We start from the raw sequence: 23,184 nt of genomic DNA, 5'->3' as shown, positions 1-23,184 counted from the left end.
AAAGTCAAGGGAGTGTGCAGTGCCTAGTTTATGTAATTATTTGACTTGTTATTTTGTCTTTGTGTAGTGTTGATATTTTTGGCGTTAAAAGTCGACACTACCCAAAGCCAAAATAAGAAGTCAAAGAATTGCGCGAACTCCGTATCCATGTAGCATCAAAACACGCCAATTTTGGCCAAGGGGTACCCATAAATATACTTTTACCACAGCTGACATTCATTTATATTTAGAGATGCATTCCCAATTCTGTACATAAACACATTTACCTGACAGTTATTTTCCTGCAATCAATTAGTAAATATAACCAGCATGATTAATAAATTTTATAATTAACACTCAAACTTATTATAATTTTGTGATTAGCTTTCTACTTTATATATAAAACGCATTCTAATACAGTCAAAAGTCGTTAATTCGGACACCCATAATCCGGACCTCAAAGCTTCAAACTTTCTGCACATGCGCATAGGCATTTACGCATGCGCGTAAGGCCTTTATGGCTGAGAATATGCTTGTGCGCAAAATACGTTTACGAGTGCGCGTTTAATGTATAACGGACGGTAAAAGATAAGCTAAAATTATTTAATTATCTATTTCAGTTAATGTTGCAGATTGCGTTGTTCCTTAATCTTCGAATTGGATCCGGCTTATTATTTTTTGCAGACTGTTAGAGCAATTTAATAAAAGTAAACTTGAACTTTCGATTATGTGAAATAGAATTTCTGATATATATTTATTAATATGTAAATGATCTACAAAGTGAAAGTATGTTTTGAAGTTCATTAAACAAAAAGTGGAATTGCTACAAAAAATGGATAAAGGCATATCCTTTGTTTATCTAACCTTTAACGTTTGTTTATTTTTAACGCCGTGGCGCCGCGCAATAAATTGGAAGTTGATCTGTCAGCACTATCCTTATCTTTAGGGCAGATGTTTTTATTTTATTTGGCTTATAATTCGTTATTAAATGTAGTATTTCATCTCGATGTACCCCACCTTTGATATGATTTAAATCAAATGCCTCGTCATTATAATTCGCTTCCGATAGCAAAGAAAGTGACAGAGGTTGTTGAAAACGAAAAAATTTCGATTGACAAATTAGTCGGTATTCTCGACACAGCAATTATAGGATTTGAACAGCGGAACTTTGTAACTGAACAAGAAATTATGTCTGTTTAAAGAATTAAAGAGAATGTATTATCACATAAAAAACGAAGCAACTTAAACAACTTACATTGAAAGAAATGTTTAATAAAGTAAACAAATAAATATTAAGCTTTTTTTTTTTTTTTGTAAATTTTGATACCCTTTAGATCATAATTGTTCTTTATTTCATAAATTACGGTTTCATATTTTTAATTTTATAATTTCTGCATGCCATCTTACCAGATTTAAACTGATGATCTATAATCCGGAATCGCCGAAGTCCCGACGAGTCCGGATTAACAACTTTTGACTGTATAGGTATTTTGTACATAAGTCGATTTTATGTATTTCCACTTAGGTAACTTATCTAGTAGACATTGTTTAGTATTACACTCTCTATCAGTTAAAAACTAATAAAAATAATTAAATATGTAATTAACATTAACAATGAGTTATTTCTAATTCTATGGTGAGGTTTATGTTGCAAATAACATAAAATACTTAAATAGTGTTGTAAAAGTTAATACATAAATGTAAATATTGTGTTTGTTGGAAGGAGGTAAGATGTTAACATCTATGTTCTACAACATATTTGTATATGAATAAATGTGCATTGTACTAAATATCTACCAAACATATTTCCTCATTGTCCCCTTTAGAGGGTTTTTGAAAAAATTCTGTATTTTTATACCTATGCTTGATGTATTAAGTATTAAAAATAAATTAAATAGTAAATCTAAAAATATTCAGGAAAAGTTAATTTTTAAGAACTTGTATCAAGTCGCACTGGCAAAAATGATTTCATGACTTACTTTTTATACAGTACAAAGTCCGTTATCCGGACTCGTCGGGACTTCGGCGATTCCGGATTATAGATCATCAATTGAATTCTGGTAAGATGGCATGCAGAAATTATACAATTAAAAATATGAAACCGTAATTTATGAAATAAAGAGAAATTATGATCTAAAGGGTATCAAAATTTACAAAAAAAAGCTTAATATTTATTTGTTTACTTTATTAAACATTTCTTTCAATGTAAGTTGTTTCGTTTTATGTGATAATACTTTCTCTTTAATTCTATAAACAGACATAATTTTTTGTTCACTTACAAAGTTCCGCTGTTCAAGTCCCGTTAATTGCTGTGCCGAGAATACCGACTAACTTGTCAATCGAAATGTTTTCGTTTCCACTAACCTCTCTGTCACATTCTTCATGTCTTTATCCATTTTTTGCAGCAATTCCACTTTTTGTTTGATGGACATCGAAACATACTTTCGTTTTGTACTATCCTTTGGGAGCTCTAGAATCAAAAATTCTAGTTGACATAATCGAAAGTTCAAGTTTACTTTTATAAAATTGCTCTTACAGTCTGCAAAAAATAATAAGCTGGATCCAATTCGAAAATTAAGGAACATCGCAATCATCAACATTAACTGAAATAGATAATTAGATAATTTTAGCTTACACTGTCCGGCATACATAAAACGCGCACGTGAAAACGTATTCTGCGCTTGCGCACACGCAAATGCGCAGTCGTAAGAGGTCTTACGCGCACGCGTAAACGCCTATGCGCATGTGTCAACGCGGAGCATGCGCAGAAAGTTTTTAGCTTTGAGGTCCGGATTATAGATCATTCCGAATTATTGGTGTCCGAATTAACGACTTTTGACTGTATAAACTGGTAAAAATTATTAATATGTCAAAAGAAAATATATTTAAAAATATAAATTTTATTATAAAATAAAAGATGTGACAAATTGAAAAAAAAAAAAAAAATTTCCCCAAATCTTTCTGTTTTCCAAATTTTGCACTTTTCTCGTCCTCAAGTACACACCTATCTGTTTTTGCCACACTCGGCTATGGAGGAGAAGCATTTCCTTTCTGTTCCCTTTACAAAATTATGTTTTCTTGCAGAAAGTTTTATTATAGAATTGTGGTAAAACTGCTCACAAATTCTGCAAGGCTGAATTTTAAAATGAAGCTTAAGGCAAAAAATATCACAGTTTGTTTATAAAAACTGTTAAACTTTAGAATATAGGAAAAAGAATGCACACAAAATGGCAGAAATGCTTGATTGAAGGATTATAATAAGCATGTCTGCTGGAAGATTGGTTATGCACATTGTAGCTAGAGTTCCCACCTCACCCCGAATTCAGTTGTGAAAATTAAAAATAAACATTACTCTCCCGGTACATAAAGTTTCTTGAAAATAACGACACATTGTGCACGGAAGAAATGGTTGAGAGCATCGAAAATCACATGACCGCGCAGAGCAGCCAAAGAATGTCTATGTCAATACATATTCTTTGCAGCAGCGATCTATGATGAGTAAGCACCTTACTGGATGAGTAGTCATTTCATGCCAGCGTATCGCACATGTGTCCTCATCTAACGCCACCCTCTCATTTTCAATCCATTCTTTCATTTAGCCTGCAGTTAACTAGCTATCCACAAACATGTGCATATTTTGAAATTATTTAAATGCTTTCATAACAACGTCTACTGAAAAAAATGATTCTGATTGTGCAAGTGAACAAGTGCCACAAAAATGATAAAATATTCGATGTCATATCAAGATAAGTGGTTAACTTAATTTGATTAGCTTATGAAGAGAGACAACTTTAATGAAGAATGTAAAGTATTTTGGAAAATGATTAATATTAAATTCGAGGATATTATAGCTTTAACTATACATTCCCAAAGCAAGAAACATTAGTAGCTAATATTGAATATTCATCACAATCGGTTTTGAACTTTTGTCATGAAGAAATCTTCCGAACAGGAAAACATATCAGCAATTGAAATTACTTCAGTCTGTCACAGGATTAAGCATCTCACACTTTTAACACTTTGCTAGGATTGCACAAATTGTATAGCACTCTATTTCCAGATTCTTCCCTGTCCAAAAACGATTTCTTGTAGTAGAACAAAATGTACAAGTATTAGTGAGACTGTGCATGCTCCAGCAGCTCAAAAAATACTTTGAAACAAGATTAAGAAGGCAGAGTGTTTCTCAGTTGCAACTGAAGAAACAGAAAAAGGATTTTTTTTCTTCCAGAAATTTTTTTCCTCTCCCGGATTTTTACAGCCAAGAGGTGGCAACCCTAATTGTAGCCAAAGTTATGTTCCTTTAAATTACCTCTTTGTGTAAATAACTTGTTATAGATCTCGCACACATGAGGTTTCTCTCCAGTGCGAATAAGCATATGTTTCTTTAAATGATCTTTTCGTGAAAATGACTTGTTACATATCTCACACACATGAGGTTTCTCTCCAGTGTGAATAAGTATATGATTTTTTAAATCACCTTTATGAGCAAATGACTTGTTACATACCTCACACACATGAGGTTTCTCTCCAGTGTGAATAAGTATATGTTCCTTTAAAGTATGTTTTCGTGTAAATGACTTGTTACATATCTCGCACACATGAGGTTTCTCTCCAGTGTGAATAAGTATATGATTTTTTAAATCACCTTTATGAGCAAATGACTTGTTACAAAGCTCACACACATGAGGTTTCTCTCCAGTGTGAATAAGTATATGTTCCTTTAAAGTACGTTTTCGTGTAAATGACTTGTTACATACCTCGCACACATAAGGTTTCTCTCCAGTGTGAATAAGTATATGTTCCTTTAAAAGACGTTTTGCAGTAAATGACTTGTCACATACCTCACACACATGAGGTTTCTCTCCAGTGTGAATAAGTATATGTACCTTTAAAAGACGTTTTACAGTAAATGACTTGTTACATACCTCACACACATGAGGTTTCTCTCCAGTGTGAATAAGTATATGTTTCTTTAAGTTACGTTTTCGTGCAAATGACTTGTTACATATCTCACACACATGAGGTTTCTCTCCAGTGTGAATAAGTATATGTTCCTTTAAATCATATTTTTCAGTAAATGACTTGTTACATACCTCGCACACATTAGGTTTCTGTTGAGTGTGAATAAATATATGTTCCTTTAAATGACGTTTTAAAGTAAATGACTTGTTACATACCTCACACACATGACGTTTCTCTCCAGTGTGAATAAGTATATGATTTTTTAACTCACCTTTACGAGCAAATGACTTGCTACATACCTCACACAAATAAGGTTTCCCTCCAGTGTGAATAAGTGTATGTTTCTTTAAATTATCTTTTCGTGTAAATGACTTGTTACATACCTCACACACATGAGGTTTCTCTCCAGTGTGAATAAGTTTATGTTCCTTTAAATCACCTTTTCGTATAAATGATTTGTTACCTATCTCACACACATGAGGTTTCTTTTCTGAGTGAATAAGCATATTCATGTTTAAGGTTGTCTTTCGTCCAAGTGAATTCTTGCATACAAATTTTTTTCTCCTGTATATATATGCACATGCTTTTTTAAGGAACCATACTCTCTGTATACCTCATACACGAGGTTTCATTACTGTATCAATACATATGTCGTGAACATCGTGAGTTTAAGAGAAAATAATGAGCGGTTTGTTAAAATTTAGATCAGATGAAAGATCTTTTAATATATAGCATTTTAATACTACTTAGCACAGTGTAATAGGTCCATTTTACAATACGGAACATACACAAAAATGACGGTTACAACGGAGTTTGATTATACATCTTTTTGAACAACAATCTCTTTCGTTGCCATTCCGTAACAGAGAAACTTACCTCTCATGGAGTTTGATAGTGGCGCGACATTCTCCCCACCTTGAGTTTGGGAATACAAACTCGAAACAGTAACATAATGATAAAACATACATACAATTTTGAGATAACAATAACGTACATAATAACAGAAATATTTCAAAATATTAGAATGCAAACTGAAATAAATATTTTAGAGTTCAAACACAGAAATTTCAAGAGTTTGTTTAGAGGTTTATAAATCCAGTCTTTTAACTGGTTTTATTTTTCGTCCTGAGCGAGACACGCGAACAGTTTCATTAGAGTCAGTATTAAGCTCAGGTTTTTCAGCTACCACTTCCGGAACCTTCTGAGGTTCCGATATGACTTGCTCGTAATTTGGTGTCAATTCCAAAGGGTACAGTCGTTGGATTGGTGTTAATATGTTTCCCTTTTCAGTTCGTAGTTTCACAAGTCTGATGATTCCATCTTTTCCTGGAAAGAGTTCCAGGACTGTATACTGTCCCTAGAAGCCAATGGAGACTTTTTTTATCATCTGTACCAATTAACACTATGTCATCTACATGTATTTTATCTTCTCTTTTGTTAACTGAAGAACGAAGGCAACCCAGATACTCCCTTTTAAACATTCGTTTTAGATTTTCACGAACCTTTTATATATGTCTTCATCTCAAGACAATATTAGTCTTTTCAATTTGATCTAAATCAGGAATATCATTTAAAGGAATCTCCTGAAGAAACATTGAGATGGGTCAAGGTCTTCAGATCTTGTGCTCGGATATGTAAGTTAACGGTCTGCTGTTGATGACAGCATCTGTTCATGACAGATTCGCATTCACAGACGAGAGTCTGCAATTCCTCGTAAAACAAAGAGGAGCGTCCAAGAGTTTTTCTCAAAAGATCTTTCAAAATCCAAATCAAGTGTTCCCAGAAGCCTCCCCACCATGGACAGGAGGGTGGGTTAAATTTCCAACGAATTCGTCGACTCTAAATTAACTTTCAATTGTAGTCCAATCTAATTGTTTCAGAGCATTATTTAGTCCTGTAAAATTAGTACCATTGCCTGAATACATCATTGAAATTCGTCCTCTTCTGGCTATAAACCTACGCATAGCTTGGATGAAGTCATTATTACTCAGTGAAGGTATTAGCTCAAGATGGACGGCTCTAAATACGGCGCAAGTAAAAAGTACTATCCACACCTTTTGTTTAGATTTAGTCAACTGAGGTCGAGCTATATCTGCACCTGATTCTTGAAGAACTGCTGCTGCTTCTGTTCGGTCTTTTGGAAGAGACGGAAAAGGTACCTCAAGATGTTTTACCTTTTGCCTTTTACATGTTAAGCATTCTTTGATAACACTCCGGACAGTTCTTTTCCCTTTCACTATCCAAAATCTTTCCCGTAAAATAGTCAGTAGAGTTAATGTCCCAGCATGTTTGTTAAAAATATGTCCTTGGGCTATAAATCTTCTCGCTGCCAGGTGTTTCGATGGTAAAATTATTGGAGAAATAAAATCTTTCGATTCTTCCTCATTTATCAATCTGGACTTGAATCGTAAAATTCCTTCTTCGTCTTCAAATATTAGAAGGCCTTTCAAATTTTTCCGTGTTTCTTCATTAGAGTAGCATTCCTTTTGTGTTACACGGAGAATAATTCTTTGTGCATTTAACAATTCTTCATTTTGAAGTTCCTTACATTTTCTTAAGTCCTTGGCCTTTGCTTGAAAACGCAGTATCCAGGCCATAACCCTAATCTCTGGCTAACTGCAATGAAATTGACTCTAGCTCTGTGTTACTAGCAGAGATGACTGACTTTCGTTTCTCCAGCTCTACTTCTTTCTCGTTAATATTTACAGCTGACTTTGGCCACTGCTCCTTCGAATTCTTCAACTAGGCTGGCCCTTGCCACCACTTGCGTTTCTGAAGTTGCCTAGGTCCACAACCTCTTGATAAAATGTCTGCTGGATTCTGGTCAGTTGAAATATGGAACCAATCTTCCGGAGTTGTCAATTTTCTAATTTCACTTATTCTGTTTGTAACGAATACCGACCACTGTTCTCGACGAGTTATCCACACAAGAACTGTGGAAGAATCTGTCCAACAGTAAGTCTTGACGTTGGGAAGTCTCAGAGCTTGCTTCACAGAACTAATCGACCTAGCACCTATGGTAGCGGCCATTAATTCAAGACGTGGTATAGTAATAGTCTTCGTTGGAGTTATTCGTGATTTGGCTTGAAGTAATTGAACAGTCACAGAACCCCCACTGGATTCACTTCTTGAGAAAATGCATGCCGAATAAACTGTCTTACTGGCATCGACAAAAGTATGGATACTTAAATTCGATTCTTTCATCACATCTAACCATCTTGGAATTTTTATATTTTTGAAATATTTCAGTTGTTTTTCCCATTTTAAAAATTTCTTCTTTATTTCATCATTCACTTCATCATACTATGATTCTTTGCTCTTCCAAGCGGCCTGCAGCAAAATCTTAGGCTGAATCATAACAGGTGCAAGGAAACCTATGGGATCAAATACTCGACTAACTAGTGAAAGTATTTTCCTTTTAGTTACCTTTTCTCTGTCATCAAATTTCAAAGATTCGGTATCTATTTCTAAGGTATCTAAATCTTTGTCCCAAATCAGTCCTAATACCGGTGATGTTGTACTTTCTGAAAATGCAGGAATGCCAGAACTTTCCCATCCTCTGAGATCAAACATTCCTTCTTTCATCACATTAGTTACAGATTCGATGAATATTTCTAGTTCGGCATTATTTTGTACACTAGTTACGCAATTATCGACATAAAAACTATCTTGTAATTTTTTAAGAAATTCTTCAGAATATTTTGCTTTCCACGATTCTTTGGATAAATGATGGCCAATAACCGCCATTAGCAAAAATGGATTACAAGTAATGCCAAATACCACACGGGTGTGACGAAATGTCTTCACTCTACCATCATCACCATACCAAAGAAATCGTAAAAAATCTCGATCTCTTTCAGTTAGAGTTATCTGTAAAAAAAAGCCCTTCTGATGTCTGAAATCACCCCAATTTCATGTAAGCGAAATCTTGCTAGAATAGAGGGAATAGTTTCAATCAAATTAATTCCAGTCTCTAAACAGTCATTTAGAGATGGCTGATTAGAAATCTTTGCCGAAGCATCAAAAACGGGTCTAATTTTTATGGAATATAGGGTGGACGTTTCCTTAATGACTGGACGATGTGGGAGGTAATGAACAACGGGTAAAGACAACTCCTTTTGGGAAACTTCTTCAATAACTCCTTCGTGCAGCCATTCATAAAGCACTTCATGATACTTTTCACGATATCCGATTTTTTCCAACTTCGTAGTATATTCGAGTCTTTTCAGAGATAGGTCATAATTGTCAGGTAAGACCGCATGCTCAATCTTCCAAGGCATATCAACCTCGTATCTACCATTTTCTAATTGACGAACTGTTTCTTGGAAATGAACCATAATAGCTCTTCTTGACTCTTCATTAGTTTTTTGTTCAACAGGATCTCGTATACCCAATAATTCTAAGTACCACAACGATGAAATAGGCAGGTCTTCTTGAGATAACCTAGAAACTATAGTCATATTTAGATTGTGCTGATGTTCGGATTGAAGTACTTTATCCATCAAAGTCCAACCCAATTTTGTTTCTATAGGCACTAAAACTGTTCTTAGTTCTTCTCGTTTTCCAGTAAACAACTTTCCTGCAATGTCTGCCCCTAACAGTACTTCAATAAGGCCTGGATTCCCTTGGGTATCAGTTAAGCGTATTCCTTTATTTCCTAATTCGCGAATCCAAGAACCGTATCTTATGCTTGAAATATCATTACAAATAACATCATGGTCTACAGCATCTAATTTACACGAATAATCACCATCAACGCTACTCAAATAAATCTTGTAACATTTATGCTTATAAATTTCAGTTTTCGTTCCACCAAATAAAGAGTGATTAAATTCTTCCTCCCATTGCAAGTCAAAACCCATTTCTTCTGCGGTAGACTTTAAAACATAAATTTTGAGCTTCCCGTATCAATCATTAATCTAACTTTACGCCTTTTATTCTTACCTCCTATGTTTACAACCAGGGTCTGAAGGAAAACTTCATTCGTAGCACGCGAACGCAAAGAATCGATTGTTTTCTAACGATTTTCCTGGTTATGCATTTTACTAGACTTATTGCATTCAAGACTAGGACAAAAAATTTTCAAATGTCTTTTTGAACAGATCTGACACTTAACATTTGATCGACACTGGTTACTGGTTTGACCTTTAACCAAGCATATTCTGCATAAACCTTTCTTTTTTTTCCGCAGATATTTTTTCATCTAACGGAATATAAAACGCCTTTTTACAGTTACGCGTTTCATGATCTTTTAAACAAAACGAACAAGAAGGTATTCATCAAATCCGAGGCGGAAGGAATATTTTGGCTAGTTGCCAAGTGCTTACGATCAGACACAGAAAAAAATATCCGCTCTGCTTAATTTTATTTTTTCTTCTGACTGAACTTCTCTTTTCATAAATTCAATTATTGCATCAAGATTCGAAATGTTTCGTTCAGATTCAGTAATTTTTCGTTGTCTTTCAAACGATCGCAATACGTGAATAGGAATAGCACTTTCCACAAGAGGATATAAAATTGTTCCACACTGATCAGTCGTTACACCAAGACTGCTCAGGGCTCTAAGTTGTGTTGAAAGTTCGTTATACAAACTACTCAAACTAAGGTATCTAAATCTTTGTCCCAAATCAGTCCTAATACCGGTGATGTTGTACTTTCTGAAAATGCAGGAATGCCAGAACTTTCCCATCCTCTGAGATCAAACATTCCTTCTTTCATCACATTAATTACAGATTCGATGAATATTTCTAGTTCGGCATTATTTTGTACACTAGTTACGCAATTATCGACATAAAAACTATCTTGTAATTTTTTAAGAAATTCTTCAGAATATTTTGCTTTCCACGATTCTTTGGATAAATGATGGCCAATAACCGCCATTAGCAAAAATGGATTACAAGTAATGCCAAATACCACACGGGTGTGACGAAATGTCTTCACTCTACCATCATCACCATACCAAAGAAATCGTAAAAAATCTCGATCTCTTTCAGTTAGAGTTATCTGTAAAAAAAAGCCCTTCTGATGTCTGAAATCACCCCAATTTCATGTAAGCGAAATCTTGCTAGAATAGAGGGAATAGTTTCAATCAAATTAATTCCAGTCTCTAAACAGTCATTTAGAGATGGCTGATTAGAAATCTTTGCCGAAGCATCAAAAACGGGTCTAATTTTCATGGAAGATAGGGAGGACGTTTCCTTAATGACTGGACGATGTGGGAGGTAATGAACAACGGGTAAAGACAACTCCTTTTGGGAAACTTCTTCAATAACTCCTTCGTGCAGCCATTCATATAGCACTTCATGATACTTTTCACGATATCCGATTTTTTCCAACTTCGTAGTATATTCGAGTCTTTTCAGAGATAGGTCATAATTGTCAGGAAAGACCGCATGCTCAATCTTCCAAGGCATATCAACCTCGTATCTACCATTTTCTAATTGACGAACTGTTTTTTGGAAATGAACCATAATAGCTCTTCTTGACTCTTCATTAGTTTTTTTGTTCAACAGGATCTCGTATACCCAATAATTCTAAGTCCCACAACGATGAAATAGGCAGGTCTTGAGATAACAGAGAAACTATAGTCATATTTACATTGTGCTGATGTTCGAATTGAAGTACTTTACCCATCAAAGTCCAACCCAATTTTCAAAGATGATTAGGGTTATGGCCTGGATACGCAGCGAAAAAGAATCCTGCTTCTTTTTCGCTGCGTTATCCAAAACAAGTTTTATTAACTCTCGAACAAAAACAATTAACAGTTCTTTACGGCCATATCTCTCAGTGAGGCTTTCTATAGCCAAAGGATAATTTTCGTTCGTCACAGGAAAAGATTCTACAATATCTCTAGCTTCTGATTTAATTTTTGTTGACTGTATCAAATAATGGAACTTGTCTGCATTCGTTAAGTTATTATTTTTTTCATGTTTGTTTTTAAACCTGATTCCAAAACGTAAGCCAATTTTTTAAATCACCTACGAACTTATAAAGTTCTACTTTCGGTAGGCGTTGGCACAAAGTTTTACATGTATTTTCATCAGTAACTAATTTCTGACTACTCTCCGGCAATGTATTTTGGATTTCGTTTGATTTACTCTTAATATTATCGAGAAATCGTTCCGATTTTTACTGTATCCTAAGAGCCTTTTCTCGATAGTCCCCTGTTATTTCAAATTCTGTTTCGAATTCTTTATCATCAGTTATAGTATCTTAATAAGTACTCTGCGTCAATTCTAATTTTTCTGCCTTTTTCTTGACCAAATAAAAACACATTTCTGCTTCTTCATAATCAACATTATCATCATTTATAAGTTCATCTAGTCTCTTACATGCTTTAGTAAAAGCTGAACGTTGCGCAGTTTTGTTTCTTTTCATCACTTCCATTTTGTCTTAAGTTTAAAATATTCAGATAAAAATTAGGCAAGCATAGTATTTTAAACTTCAGTAAAACAATAACCAATAACTTCAAAACGGAAGTATAAGGTAATCAACTTACCCTATCTATTCTTTCATCCGACATGTTTCCAACAAACATGCCCACCCGGGGGCGCCAGAAATGTCGTGAACATTGTGAGTTTAAGAGAAAATAATGAGCAGTTTGTTAAATTTAGATCAGATGAAAGATCTTTTAATATATAGCATTTTAATACTACTTAGCACAGTGTAATAGGTTCATTTTACAATACGCAACATCCACAAAATTGATCGTGACAACGCAGTTCGATCATCCATCTTTTTGAACAACAATCTCTTTTGTTCCCATTCCGTAACAGAGAAACTTACCTCTCATGGAGTTTGATAGTGGGGCGACAACATACATTCTTGTTTAAACAACTCTTCAGTTTAAATCGCTTGCTACACAGTGCATACATGAGGTTTCTCTTTTATGTGAATAAACATATGCATTTCAAAACTAGAGGTGTCGGGAAATAATTTATTACATACCTCACATTGATTACATCTTATCCTGCATTAAGAAGGAAATGTTGGTTTTATTGAGACTTTTGTGTAAATGACTTTTAAGATTTTCTGTTGGGTGAGCAGGCATCAGCTGATTTAGGAAATTTTTTTATACAGCATGGCAACTTCCAATACACATTGTACTCAGATATATTCGGAAAACTGGTAGGGTCTCTGGAAATATAATCAAGAATTTATCACTATTTCATTGCATTCTGGGAGATGTTACAGTTTCAGGACTGAACCTGGAATGTTTAGATTAAGCAAAGTAGTTGGTGCATACAGGCACACATATAGTGTATAAAACACTAATACATTTTGAACAGAAGACACATTTAGTACGATATAACATTGTATGATTTTCAGGACAAAATATCATGAAAATAAGTTTGTTTCTTTCGGACTAACATGATTTCTCACTTTAGCACTCATAAAGCTTAATTTGTTCATTCATTGCTTCGAATTACATACAAAAGAGATGAAAACTTTTTAAAACTACAACAATATTGCCAGGAATATATTCAGGGCCTACAGGAGAAGAAATAGTTGCCGTTACGATATTTTCCTGTTGTAGAAAAATCTACTACTTATTACTTAAGTTTTTTGCCCTCACGCGCATTTCAAATTGCTGTTTCTTCACGTATTTGCACTGCACGCATCGCGTGTTGCACGTCTTTTTACACATCTAAGGCATAAAACAATTTTGCTCATAGTCTTTATTCTACCTTGTGAAGCTGGCCATCCTTTCGGACAAGCTTCTAGCCCCTCAGATGCACTACAATCTCAAATCCCAACCAGATCTTTTTGATCTTTGCCGCCTGGTAAAGTCCACTTAAAACAGCAGGTGTGGAAGAATGATTGTGGCGAGGGGGAACCGCCTAAGAGTGTGGTTTTTTATTCTTGCTCTCGACTGTTCCGGTGTGCGCTTCAAGAAAAGCATTTTTGCTCTGCTTTTTTTTTTTTGTAGCTCTTATTTAATATTTTACAATATTCTTTTAGCTGTTATTTAAAATTTTACAATATTCTTTTCAGAGTTTACGAGTTTTTTTTTTTTTTTTTTTTTTTTTTTTTTTTTTTTTTTTCAGGTTTTCCTTTCAGATTTTACAAGTTATTATTTTTTTCAAATTTACAAGTTATTTACAATATCCTTTGCTTATCTGTGAGCTAATTTAAGATTTTACAATATTCTTCTCAGATTTTACAAGTTATTTTTTCCAGGTTTTACAAGTAAATTTTTTCAGGTTTTCCTTTCAGATTTTGCAAGTTAATTTTCTGTTTATTAACGTGCTTAACTTGATTATTATTTCAGAAGTAATAAGGCATATATATTCAGCACTGTTTTTATTCTTAATTAATTACTGGGCATTATTAAAGTTTGATTTTTTACCTTTTGGGTAACAAACATTTCCATTAATTACCTTTTTTTTTTCTATGTAAAAACCCTGGTTTGGTAATACTTACTTCGAGTACCAATTTTTATTTTTCATAGGTACAGAAGAAACTGAAAAGCATATTTTCTTTGCAAAACTGTTTCTTATGCTTGGTTAATTTTATGTGTTATTGAAGTATTACAAAACTAATAATACAGCGTTACTGATATATATTTCCGTACAATAGTTTTGGTTTGGTGTTATGATTATTATGCGCTAAGTAATACATCTGCTATTTACAGCATATTTATATATACACAATATGATAATGACTCTGTGTATTAATGTAATTTAAAAATCATCTAAATATTACTGTTTTTTCAAGTGTTCCTATTTAGAGTGCCATTTGTATTTTTCTGATAATTACAGAGTTCTTATGTTGTTAAAATAATAAGACTAAGAATATTTTATATACTAATATGTCATCGATAAGTTCCAGGTTTTGTTGTGCTTTTTGTGACTGCTCATTTTCTGTTAAAAGTAATTTATATAGACACATAAGAAATTTTCATTCTGTACATAAGTTGAAAACTTATAATGAAAGAGATTGCACTCTGTGTAATGAAAGGTTTACTTCTATGAAAGAGTTGCATGACCACATAGATTCTGTCCATACAGATATAAGGTTAAATTTTAAGGAACTTATTTTTCCTTCTAAATCTGAATTCGAAAATTGGAAAGAAGATGTTAAAAAAAGTAGTCAGTCCTTTTTTGTCAAACGAACGACTAAACATTTGGCAAATGGGACAATTCGTAGTTATTTCTTATGTAATAGAAGTGGTTCATAAAAAATAAAAACTGACAGAATACGTCACGTGAAATGTGGAGGTTCAATTAAAATAGGGAAAACATGTCCTGCTGAAATAAAAGTGTCAGAGAAAGAGATCGGGGATATTTTTGAAATTAAAGTTAGTTACCAATCAGTGCATGTTGGTCATAGGCATGAAGTTGGGAAATTGTCTCTCTCAAAAACTGAAAAATCTGAATTAGCAGGTATGATGCAACCAGGTATTCCAAAAGAAAAGATTTTAATGTCCATTCAAAGTAATTATTCACCAATAAAAAGAATTGGTGTTACTCACTTAAAAGATTTACAAAATATTTCTAGAGGTATTCAGGTAAATAATGAAATTGTTTTTGACACTAATGATGCAGTATCGGTGGACTTAAAAGTCCAGAAAATGAAAGCTGTATCTGGTTGTCCAATTTTGTTGTACAAGAATGCTGGTGACGAACTGCCAGGTTTTCAAGGTGTATCAACCACATAGATTTCCTTTTAGAGGTTATGAATGGTACCTAACTTAGGTTGCTGGAATTAAACTGCAGCTGTATTATGATAGACTCTACTCATGGTATGAATCACTATGGATTTCAATTAACTTCTGTACTTGTCAATGATGATAATCATGAAGGTTTTACTGTTGCTATTTTGTATTCATCAAAAATAACAGCACAAACATTTATACCAATTTTTTTCAGCTATTAAAGATAGAGTTCCTAATCTTAAACCTAAGGTTTTCATATCACACGATGCTCGAGCATTTTATAATGCATGGTGTCAGGTTTTTGGTGAAGCTGATAAGTGTCTTTTGTATAGCTGGCATGTTCGCAGAGCATGGAATAAAAACTTATCTAAAATAAAAAACAGTGACTTAAGGTTAAAAATTTTTAACCTAAAATTTTGCAAATGAGTTAGTGCAAATAATGCACGAAATTGACATAGTGTCTTTCAAAAGAATTTCGGATATCTTTGTCACTAGCTGTTTGTCTAATGAAGAAACAAAAGCTTTTGGAGAATATTTCTACAAAAATTATATGTCTCAGCCTGAGAAATGGGTCTATTGCTATCGAATTGGATTAGGGGTTAATACAAATATGACAGTTGAAAGGTGGCGCAAGCAGCTTAAGTATGAACATGGTAACGCAAAGGTGATAAAGAGACCAGATTATTCTTTATCTTTGGTGTTAAATGCTATTGCAAGGAAACTGATGAATCGTGTAATATCTTTAGAACGTCATAAATTGACAACTAGGGTCACAGAAATTCGTAAGCGACACAGACAGAGTATGAGTATGCGTGAATATCAGGTAATTGAAATCGAGCCTAAGAAACAGTGGTCACTTTCGAAGGCTGTTAGTTTAAGAGAAATTACATTTTATAATGTTCGGTTTCATGATCCTTGTGCATGTAGCATAAGGTGTAATATTTGTATTCATGCATTCTCCTGTACTTGTATTGATTATAGTATCCGTTTCAGTATTTGTAAGCATATTCATCACGTATGTCAAAACCAGGTAACTGAAGTTCAGAGATCTGGTGTGTCAGAAAATAATGAGTTTCATTCAGATAATTTGGTAATTGATGTGACTGAGAGGGATTCCAGGCATGCCGAAGAACGTTCGGCGATAGTTAATGAAATAACGAGTGAACAAAATGCTGAAAGTTGCGAAAGTATTAGACAGGAAACAAGGAAATTGTTTGAGAATTTATCAAAGAATGTTGCAACTATTGAAGGTCTTACAGCATTAAGGGGTGATGTGTTGTCGTTATATGCTAAATATCAGTCAAATTACTTTATTGCTATATCCTCTACTAATGACTGAAATATAAACCCACAAAGGAGATTTTAGAAGATATGTGTGTTTTGGTGACCAGACAGAAGCCCACTGGACGAAAGCGCACGCGACAAAAGCCCACAAAAAAGACTCCACTGGGATAATTGCCCACGCGACTAATACCCACACCGATGAAAGCGCACATTGATAAAAGCCCACACAGATAAAAGCCCACATTGATAAAAGCCCACATAGATATAAGCGCACGCTGATAAGAGGCCACACTGACAAAAACGTATGCTACGTTAAAATTAATATTTTTCCCCTTTTTCTTCAGCTTCACAAAGCAGATTCATGCATTAAGATAAAATAAAAAATTAATTAAATTAATAACAAATAATTGAACAATAAATTTATGTAGCGGAACACATTTAATTTTGGGCTCCGGCTGAATTAAAATCCTATAGGTATATAGAACAGAGTGTCAATCAAAATAATATAATTAAAAACATATACATGTATGTGTAACTTTGTTTTTATATTTACGCGACAAATGGAAGTGCCCTCGTGGAAGTCAGACAAAGGGAGGTGAAAGGGAACATTGGCCACACTGTTTCTTTTAATTCTACAAAATTATAAGGAGTATAAAATGTATGTAAATTTTCATCATATTCAGAGAACAATTTAACACTGCAGAAAATTTTGCATATAATGAATTTAATATGGAGAATTAAAGCCGAACTTTCATTTCAACGAAAAAAATAAAAGTACCGTATTCTATTATGATTAAGAAAACATTTGTGTGCGCTATCACAAACACTGTTTTAATGGTGAATTAAAAGCACGGTTTCAGAAAACCTAGTTAAATTTTGACAACTTGGATTTTACATAAATTAATTTCATTCCCACTTGAAATTTCATTTTTAATCATAATAATTATTACTCGTAAAAGTTTTCAGGAAGTCATAGCTATTTTCGATTTCCTGAAAATGTGTGCTGTTTTTAAGTGGGCATTCGTCTTGTGGGCTTTTGTCTTGCAGTTTTCTAACTCGCCGCTGGCTAATTCAGGCGGGAAACCACTGCGTTCCTTTTCTTTTGCCCCCAGCTGTGTGGTGGTGGTGTGATGTATTTAATTACGGCAAAGCACACTAGGGCTATCTGCCTAAGGGGAGGGATGCCTTCGTGGAGGACTTTCTAAGGGAAACTGGCTCGTATACACGTTACACATGGGGAAAACCACGAAAACGCCCATGCAGCCAGCCAGTTCGCGGGATTTGAACCTCAGACCGAACTACCAGTGTTCAGAGACTTTACCGCTCGGCCACTGGTGGGCCCCCAGCTGTGTGAAAAAGTTATAGAGAGGAGAGCCTTACTTAATTGCTTTATTCCCTATTGAACCAGGGATGCCAAAGAACGGCCTCAGAAGGGATGGGGTGGCAGGAGAGCAATTAAAGGGTGGTCAGGAATAAATTAAAGAGGATTTTAAATGTTTTTTTGTTAGTTACTAGAAAATAGCAATATCTGAAATTCCGCTTATAACTGAAGTTAAGCCCTTTCCTTGCATTTCTTTAGTCTAGTTCTTGAATAACATTTTATCTAAGGATTTAGTTAGAATTTCAATTATTTTAAAAATTTCAATAACTGGAAAACGAAAGGAATTAAATATTTCTTAACTATTTTTAAAGGGATAATTCACTGTTTTTGCAGTAAAACTGCAGAGTGGAAAAATAGGCTAGTTTCTGATTCCATAGTGTCTCTAACAACTTTTTGATGAACTAATTAAACTTGTCAGTTATATCGAAGTAAAGCCGTTGTTTAAAAGTAAAACTACTGAACTATTTCTAAAAAATTTAAATTATTACATATATTAAAATTTACGTAAATTTTTCATTTTAACTTTCATATGGTTGAACCATATGAAAGTTAAAATGAAAAACACGAAACCATATAAAAGTTAAACTATTCGAATATTTTTAATAACGAAGGTTTCTGAACTCAAGAACAAGAGGATTTAAGAACCATGAACCATTGTAAGAAAAGTAATCTTGCACATTAAAAATAATTTTTATTTCAATAAAAAATATTATGTTACTCGATTAACTGTAAACGCTTAAAAATATTTCAGTATAATTAAACAGTTCTTTTGGATGAAAGGTTTCAACCTTTATCCTTATTCTGTTGTTACTGAACATCAAGTTGATTAGTATGTTTGGTTTGGTTTGGGGTATATGAGGACGGCAAAGCCTCGAGGGCTATCTGCCTGAGGAGAGGGATACCTTCGTGGAAGACTTTCTAAGAGAAACTGGCTCGTATACAAATTACATATGGGGGAAAATATGAAAACGCCCATGCAGCCAGCCCGACCGCGGGTTTCGAAACTCGGACTGAACTACCAGTGTTCCGCGACTTTACCGCTCGGCGGACTCTGTTGACTAGTGAGAAGTCACCAGCAATCTTACAGAAGGTCATTGACAATTTGCATGCTCACGTGAACGATTAGCTCCATTCTTAAAGCTAACATTCAAACATAAAATTAAATAAAATTCTACGTTTTACTGCGATTAGTTTCATAAAAAATTTCTATTGATTTCAAAAGAAAAAAAAATTTGAGCATTTGTTCAGATAAGCAGTATGCATTGTAAGGATCTTAAGTTTTACTAACGTTTATTTTATTTTAAATCTTTACTATCACTTCTTATTTTCTACTTCCGGCCAGAATTATAAGCGTGAAGGAGTTTATGCAAAGTTGTCTGGCGAACGCCAAGTATTTAAGTGTGGCCTTTTTGCCAAGCAGAAGAGAGGAAGCCGTGAGTTCGAAGCAGGCCGCTTACCTTAGAAGTTACGCAGTTGCTACTTTGCCTTCCAGGCCAGAGGTTTTAATCCTCTTGATAAATTAAACGTATTGTAGTGTTCACAGTCTCTGTGCTACATACGCTTTCTGTTATTATAAGGCCAATCTTATTCTAAAGTTAAATTAGAGTTTAGTTTTATTTTGATATCTTTTAAGTTAGACCCCGAGTGGAGGGTCATTGTATTCCGAAGTACGGAAGTCATTGTATATAAAGAAAAAAAATAAAGGGTTTTGTATACCCTTCGTCTGTATCCTGTCTACTTACTACAATTAGTGAACATAGCTTTAGTAAGCTCTCTGTTCTAGTCAGGTCATTGTATGTTTCCGAAGAAGGTTAGAAGAAACATTGAACCTGATAGTGGCTCCCGACGAAGAATAACCATGGCCGAGTTTCAAGAAGAACCTGTGCTGCCTGCAGAAACAGCTCAGAATCCAGAAATGCCAGCTGCCGCCCTGGAAGGATTTGGTTACATCGTCCAGATCATGCGCGCAGGGATGAAACCAGAAGCAACATTTAATGGAAACTCACCGGTAACCAGTTTTTTGGAAAAACTAGAGGACCACTTCATGATGTATCCCGTGCACGAGTACCAGAAAGTTACCTTAGCTACCAGCGCTTTGAGGGGCCAAGCGCTTAATTGGTTCAAATGTATAGGCAGAAGTCTCTTGGGTCAAGCAGGAAGTCCCACCTATACTTACGAAAATTTCAAGACTGACCTACTAAAAGCCTTCCCTGTCGTAAGGCATCGTGCGAAATTAGAAACGGAACTTTTCAGCATACATCAGCATAGAATCGAAAATCTTTCCACCTTTATTTTAAGAAAAATTCACGTCTTCAAACTCTTGTATGGAAACCGTCCGGATCCTGAAATAATTCAAGTGATTTTGCCCAAGTGCAAGACTTTATTGAATTGAGAAATCCGACTACACTGGAAAAATTATTTGAGCTAGCAATCCAGTTTAAAAGTAGAAGAACGGCGGACGTCGAAAGAAGACGCCAATATCAACAGCGAAACCAATTTGGTACGCCAAGACTACAGCAAACTCAAGCACATGGCTACGGAGAAAAAGCGAATCAGTGGGCAAGGAAACCCGAGCATTCAAAAACAGCCGGCGAACGTCGACAGTTCAATAGCAACCCAGGAAAAAAGTCTCAAGGCCAGTGGAGAAAGAAGGAAAGCACCGAAAGAAAAAATAATTTAAACTAAAACGGATTTCTGCTGACGAGAGGGTGCGGAAATCCGAAGGCCACGAAAACCCCTCTTCCTACAAGTTAAATACAGTAATGGTGAAAAATTTAACTCTTCCGAAGATTGAAGTCTTGGTAAATAATATCCCGGCCACCGCACTCCTGGATACCGGCGCGCAGTGTTCCTGTGTGGCAGAAGTCTTTTTTAGAAAGTATTTTCGCAAATACCGCATATATAATGCGAATAATACAACAGTATTAGCGGCGCAAGGAGAACAATGTAAGTGCGTAGGTAAAGTACCTTTGTACATCCGTATCAAGGACGAACAAGTAAAGGTGATGTTTTTTATAGTAAAGAATTTGCAAGCACACTTAATACTAGGAATAGACTTTCTTTCAGACGCACAAGATACACTGGATTTTAATGAAGCGTCTCTTAAGCTGACGATGAAACCAGTGCGTGTAGAAAAGGTTGAACCGCCGAGGTTAAATCTTGACCACCTGCCTAATGACGAGCAAGATAGAATCCGACAAGTGGTAAGTGAATTTGCTTCCTTATTTAGTGATATTCCAGGATTTACCCAGGTTACTAACCATAGTATTGACACCGGAGATGCATTGCCGGTTCGTCAAAAACCATACCGGTATGATAAGAATAAGGAAAAAATTATAGAATGGCATATTACCGATATGCTACGTAAAAAGATCGTAACGCCTATCTCAAGTAGTTATGCTAGTCCGGTGGTTTTATGTAAGAAAAATAATGATTATCCTTTGGAGCATCCAAAAAGGTGGAGATTCGCTATTGATTACCGTAAATTAAATTCCATAACGAAATATCCGGTATATCCGTTACCGATTATAGAAGAAATTTTAAGGAACATAAAATCAACCAAATTTATGACAACTTTAGACTTAACGAATGGTTATTTTCAAATAGGGATCAGGCCTGAGGACGTTCCTAAGACTGCTTTTATAACCAAGTCTGGCACTTATGCATTTTTGCGAATGCCGTTTGGCCTTTCAGGCGCCCCAGCAACATTTCAGCGATGCATGGACATTGTGTTAAGACCTGTTCTCGGAAAGTCCACATTTATCTATTTAGACGATATCATTATTACTAGTGATAATCTAGACCAACATGTACAGGATTTAAGACAGGTGTTTTCTTTATTAAATGAGGCCGGTCTAAAAGTTAATGTCGAAAAGTGCAAATTTGCAGCCCCTGAATTAAAATATTTAGGTTACAAAATATCGCAAAAAGCGATCGAGACAGATGAATCAAAAATAATCGCTGTACAAAAGTATCCGACTCCAAACACGGCAAAGAAGCTCTCTTCTTTTCTAGGACTTTGTTCATATTATAGGTCCTTTATAAAAGATTTTGCGGCTATCGCTGAGCCATTGTTAAAATTAAAAAGGAAAAAGGCAAGATTCTCGTGGACGGCCGAAGCCAATAGTGCTTTCGAAAAATTAAAACAAGCATTAACGCAAGCCCCTGTGTTGAAATTTCCTGAAAAGGATGAAAATTTAGAAATTTCAGCGGATGCTTCGGATTATGCGGTAGGAGCGGTACTTTCGCAAAATCAGCAGCCAGTAGCATTTTTTAGCCGAACTTTAAATCAAACACAAAGAAACTATTCCGCGACCGAGAGAGAGGCACTTGCAGTTCTGTTAGCAGTGCAAAAGTTCCGAGTCTATTTTGGAAAGGCGCCGATAACAGTATATTCTGATCATGCGGCGGTAACTAGATTGTACTCTGGAAAAAATTTATCCCCAAGGTTAATAAGATGGGCACTCAAGCTGCAAGAATATAATCTGGTAATCAAGCATACCCCCGGAAAGGAAAATATCGTAGCAGATGCCCTGTCACGAATTAAATTAGACGAACAGGGTAATACCGTAAAAGTTGCAATGCTGACAGCGTGTACAATAAATTCCCGAGAAACTGTAATAACCGAACTGGGTAAGGATCCTGAGTTTGGAAGTATTTATGAGTATTTGAAGGATCCTGAAAATTTTAGCCACCAAGATATTGTGGCGATAAGAAATAGGGCGGCCCATTACGAACTAATAGATGGTCTATTATTTTATACAAAAACTACGAATTCCAACAACGAATTTCGACCTGTTATCCCAACTAGTCTTAGATTAAATATCCTGCAAGAGCTCCATGACAGCCCTTTAGCTTCTCATGCTGGTATTCGAAAAACTACTCAACGCGTACGCGAGGCAGTCTACTTTCCTGAACTGCA

General features: G+C 34.9%; 1 protein-coding gene across 1 annotated transcript; it reads right to left on the bottom strand.

Annotated features, from left to right (window-relative positions):
- Window positions 1-2,137: 2,137 nt before the first annotated feature.
- Window positions 2,138-5,770, bottom strand: LOC146994143 (uncharacterized). Its single transcript, XM_085826879.1, has one exon. It carries the CDS (start codon window positions 5,451-5,453, stop codon window positions 4,254-4,256), a length of 1,200 nt encoding a protein of 399 aa, XP_085683005.1. The 5' UTR covers window positions 5,454-5,770; the 3' UTR covers window positions 2,138-4,253.
- Between the last annotated feature and the right edge of the window lie 17,414 nt (window positions 5,771-23,184).

This window comes from Stegodyphus dumicola, chromosome 11 (assembly GCF_044657685.1).
Source record: "Stegodyphus dumicola isolate Sdum_Otavi_A_Nest chromosome 11, ASM4465768v1".
Classification (NCBI taxonomy): Eukaryota; Metazoa; Arthropoda; class Arachnida; order Araneae; family Eresidae; genus Stegodyphus; species Stegodyphus dumicola.
The sequence above is the reverse complement of the archived record's forward strand: the minus strand, read 5'-3'. Positions and strand labels throughout refer to the sequence as shown.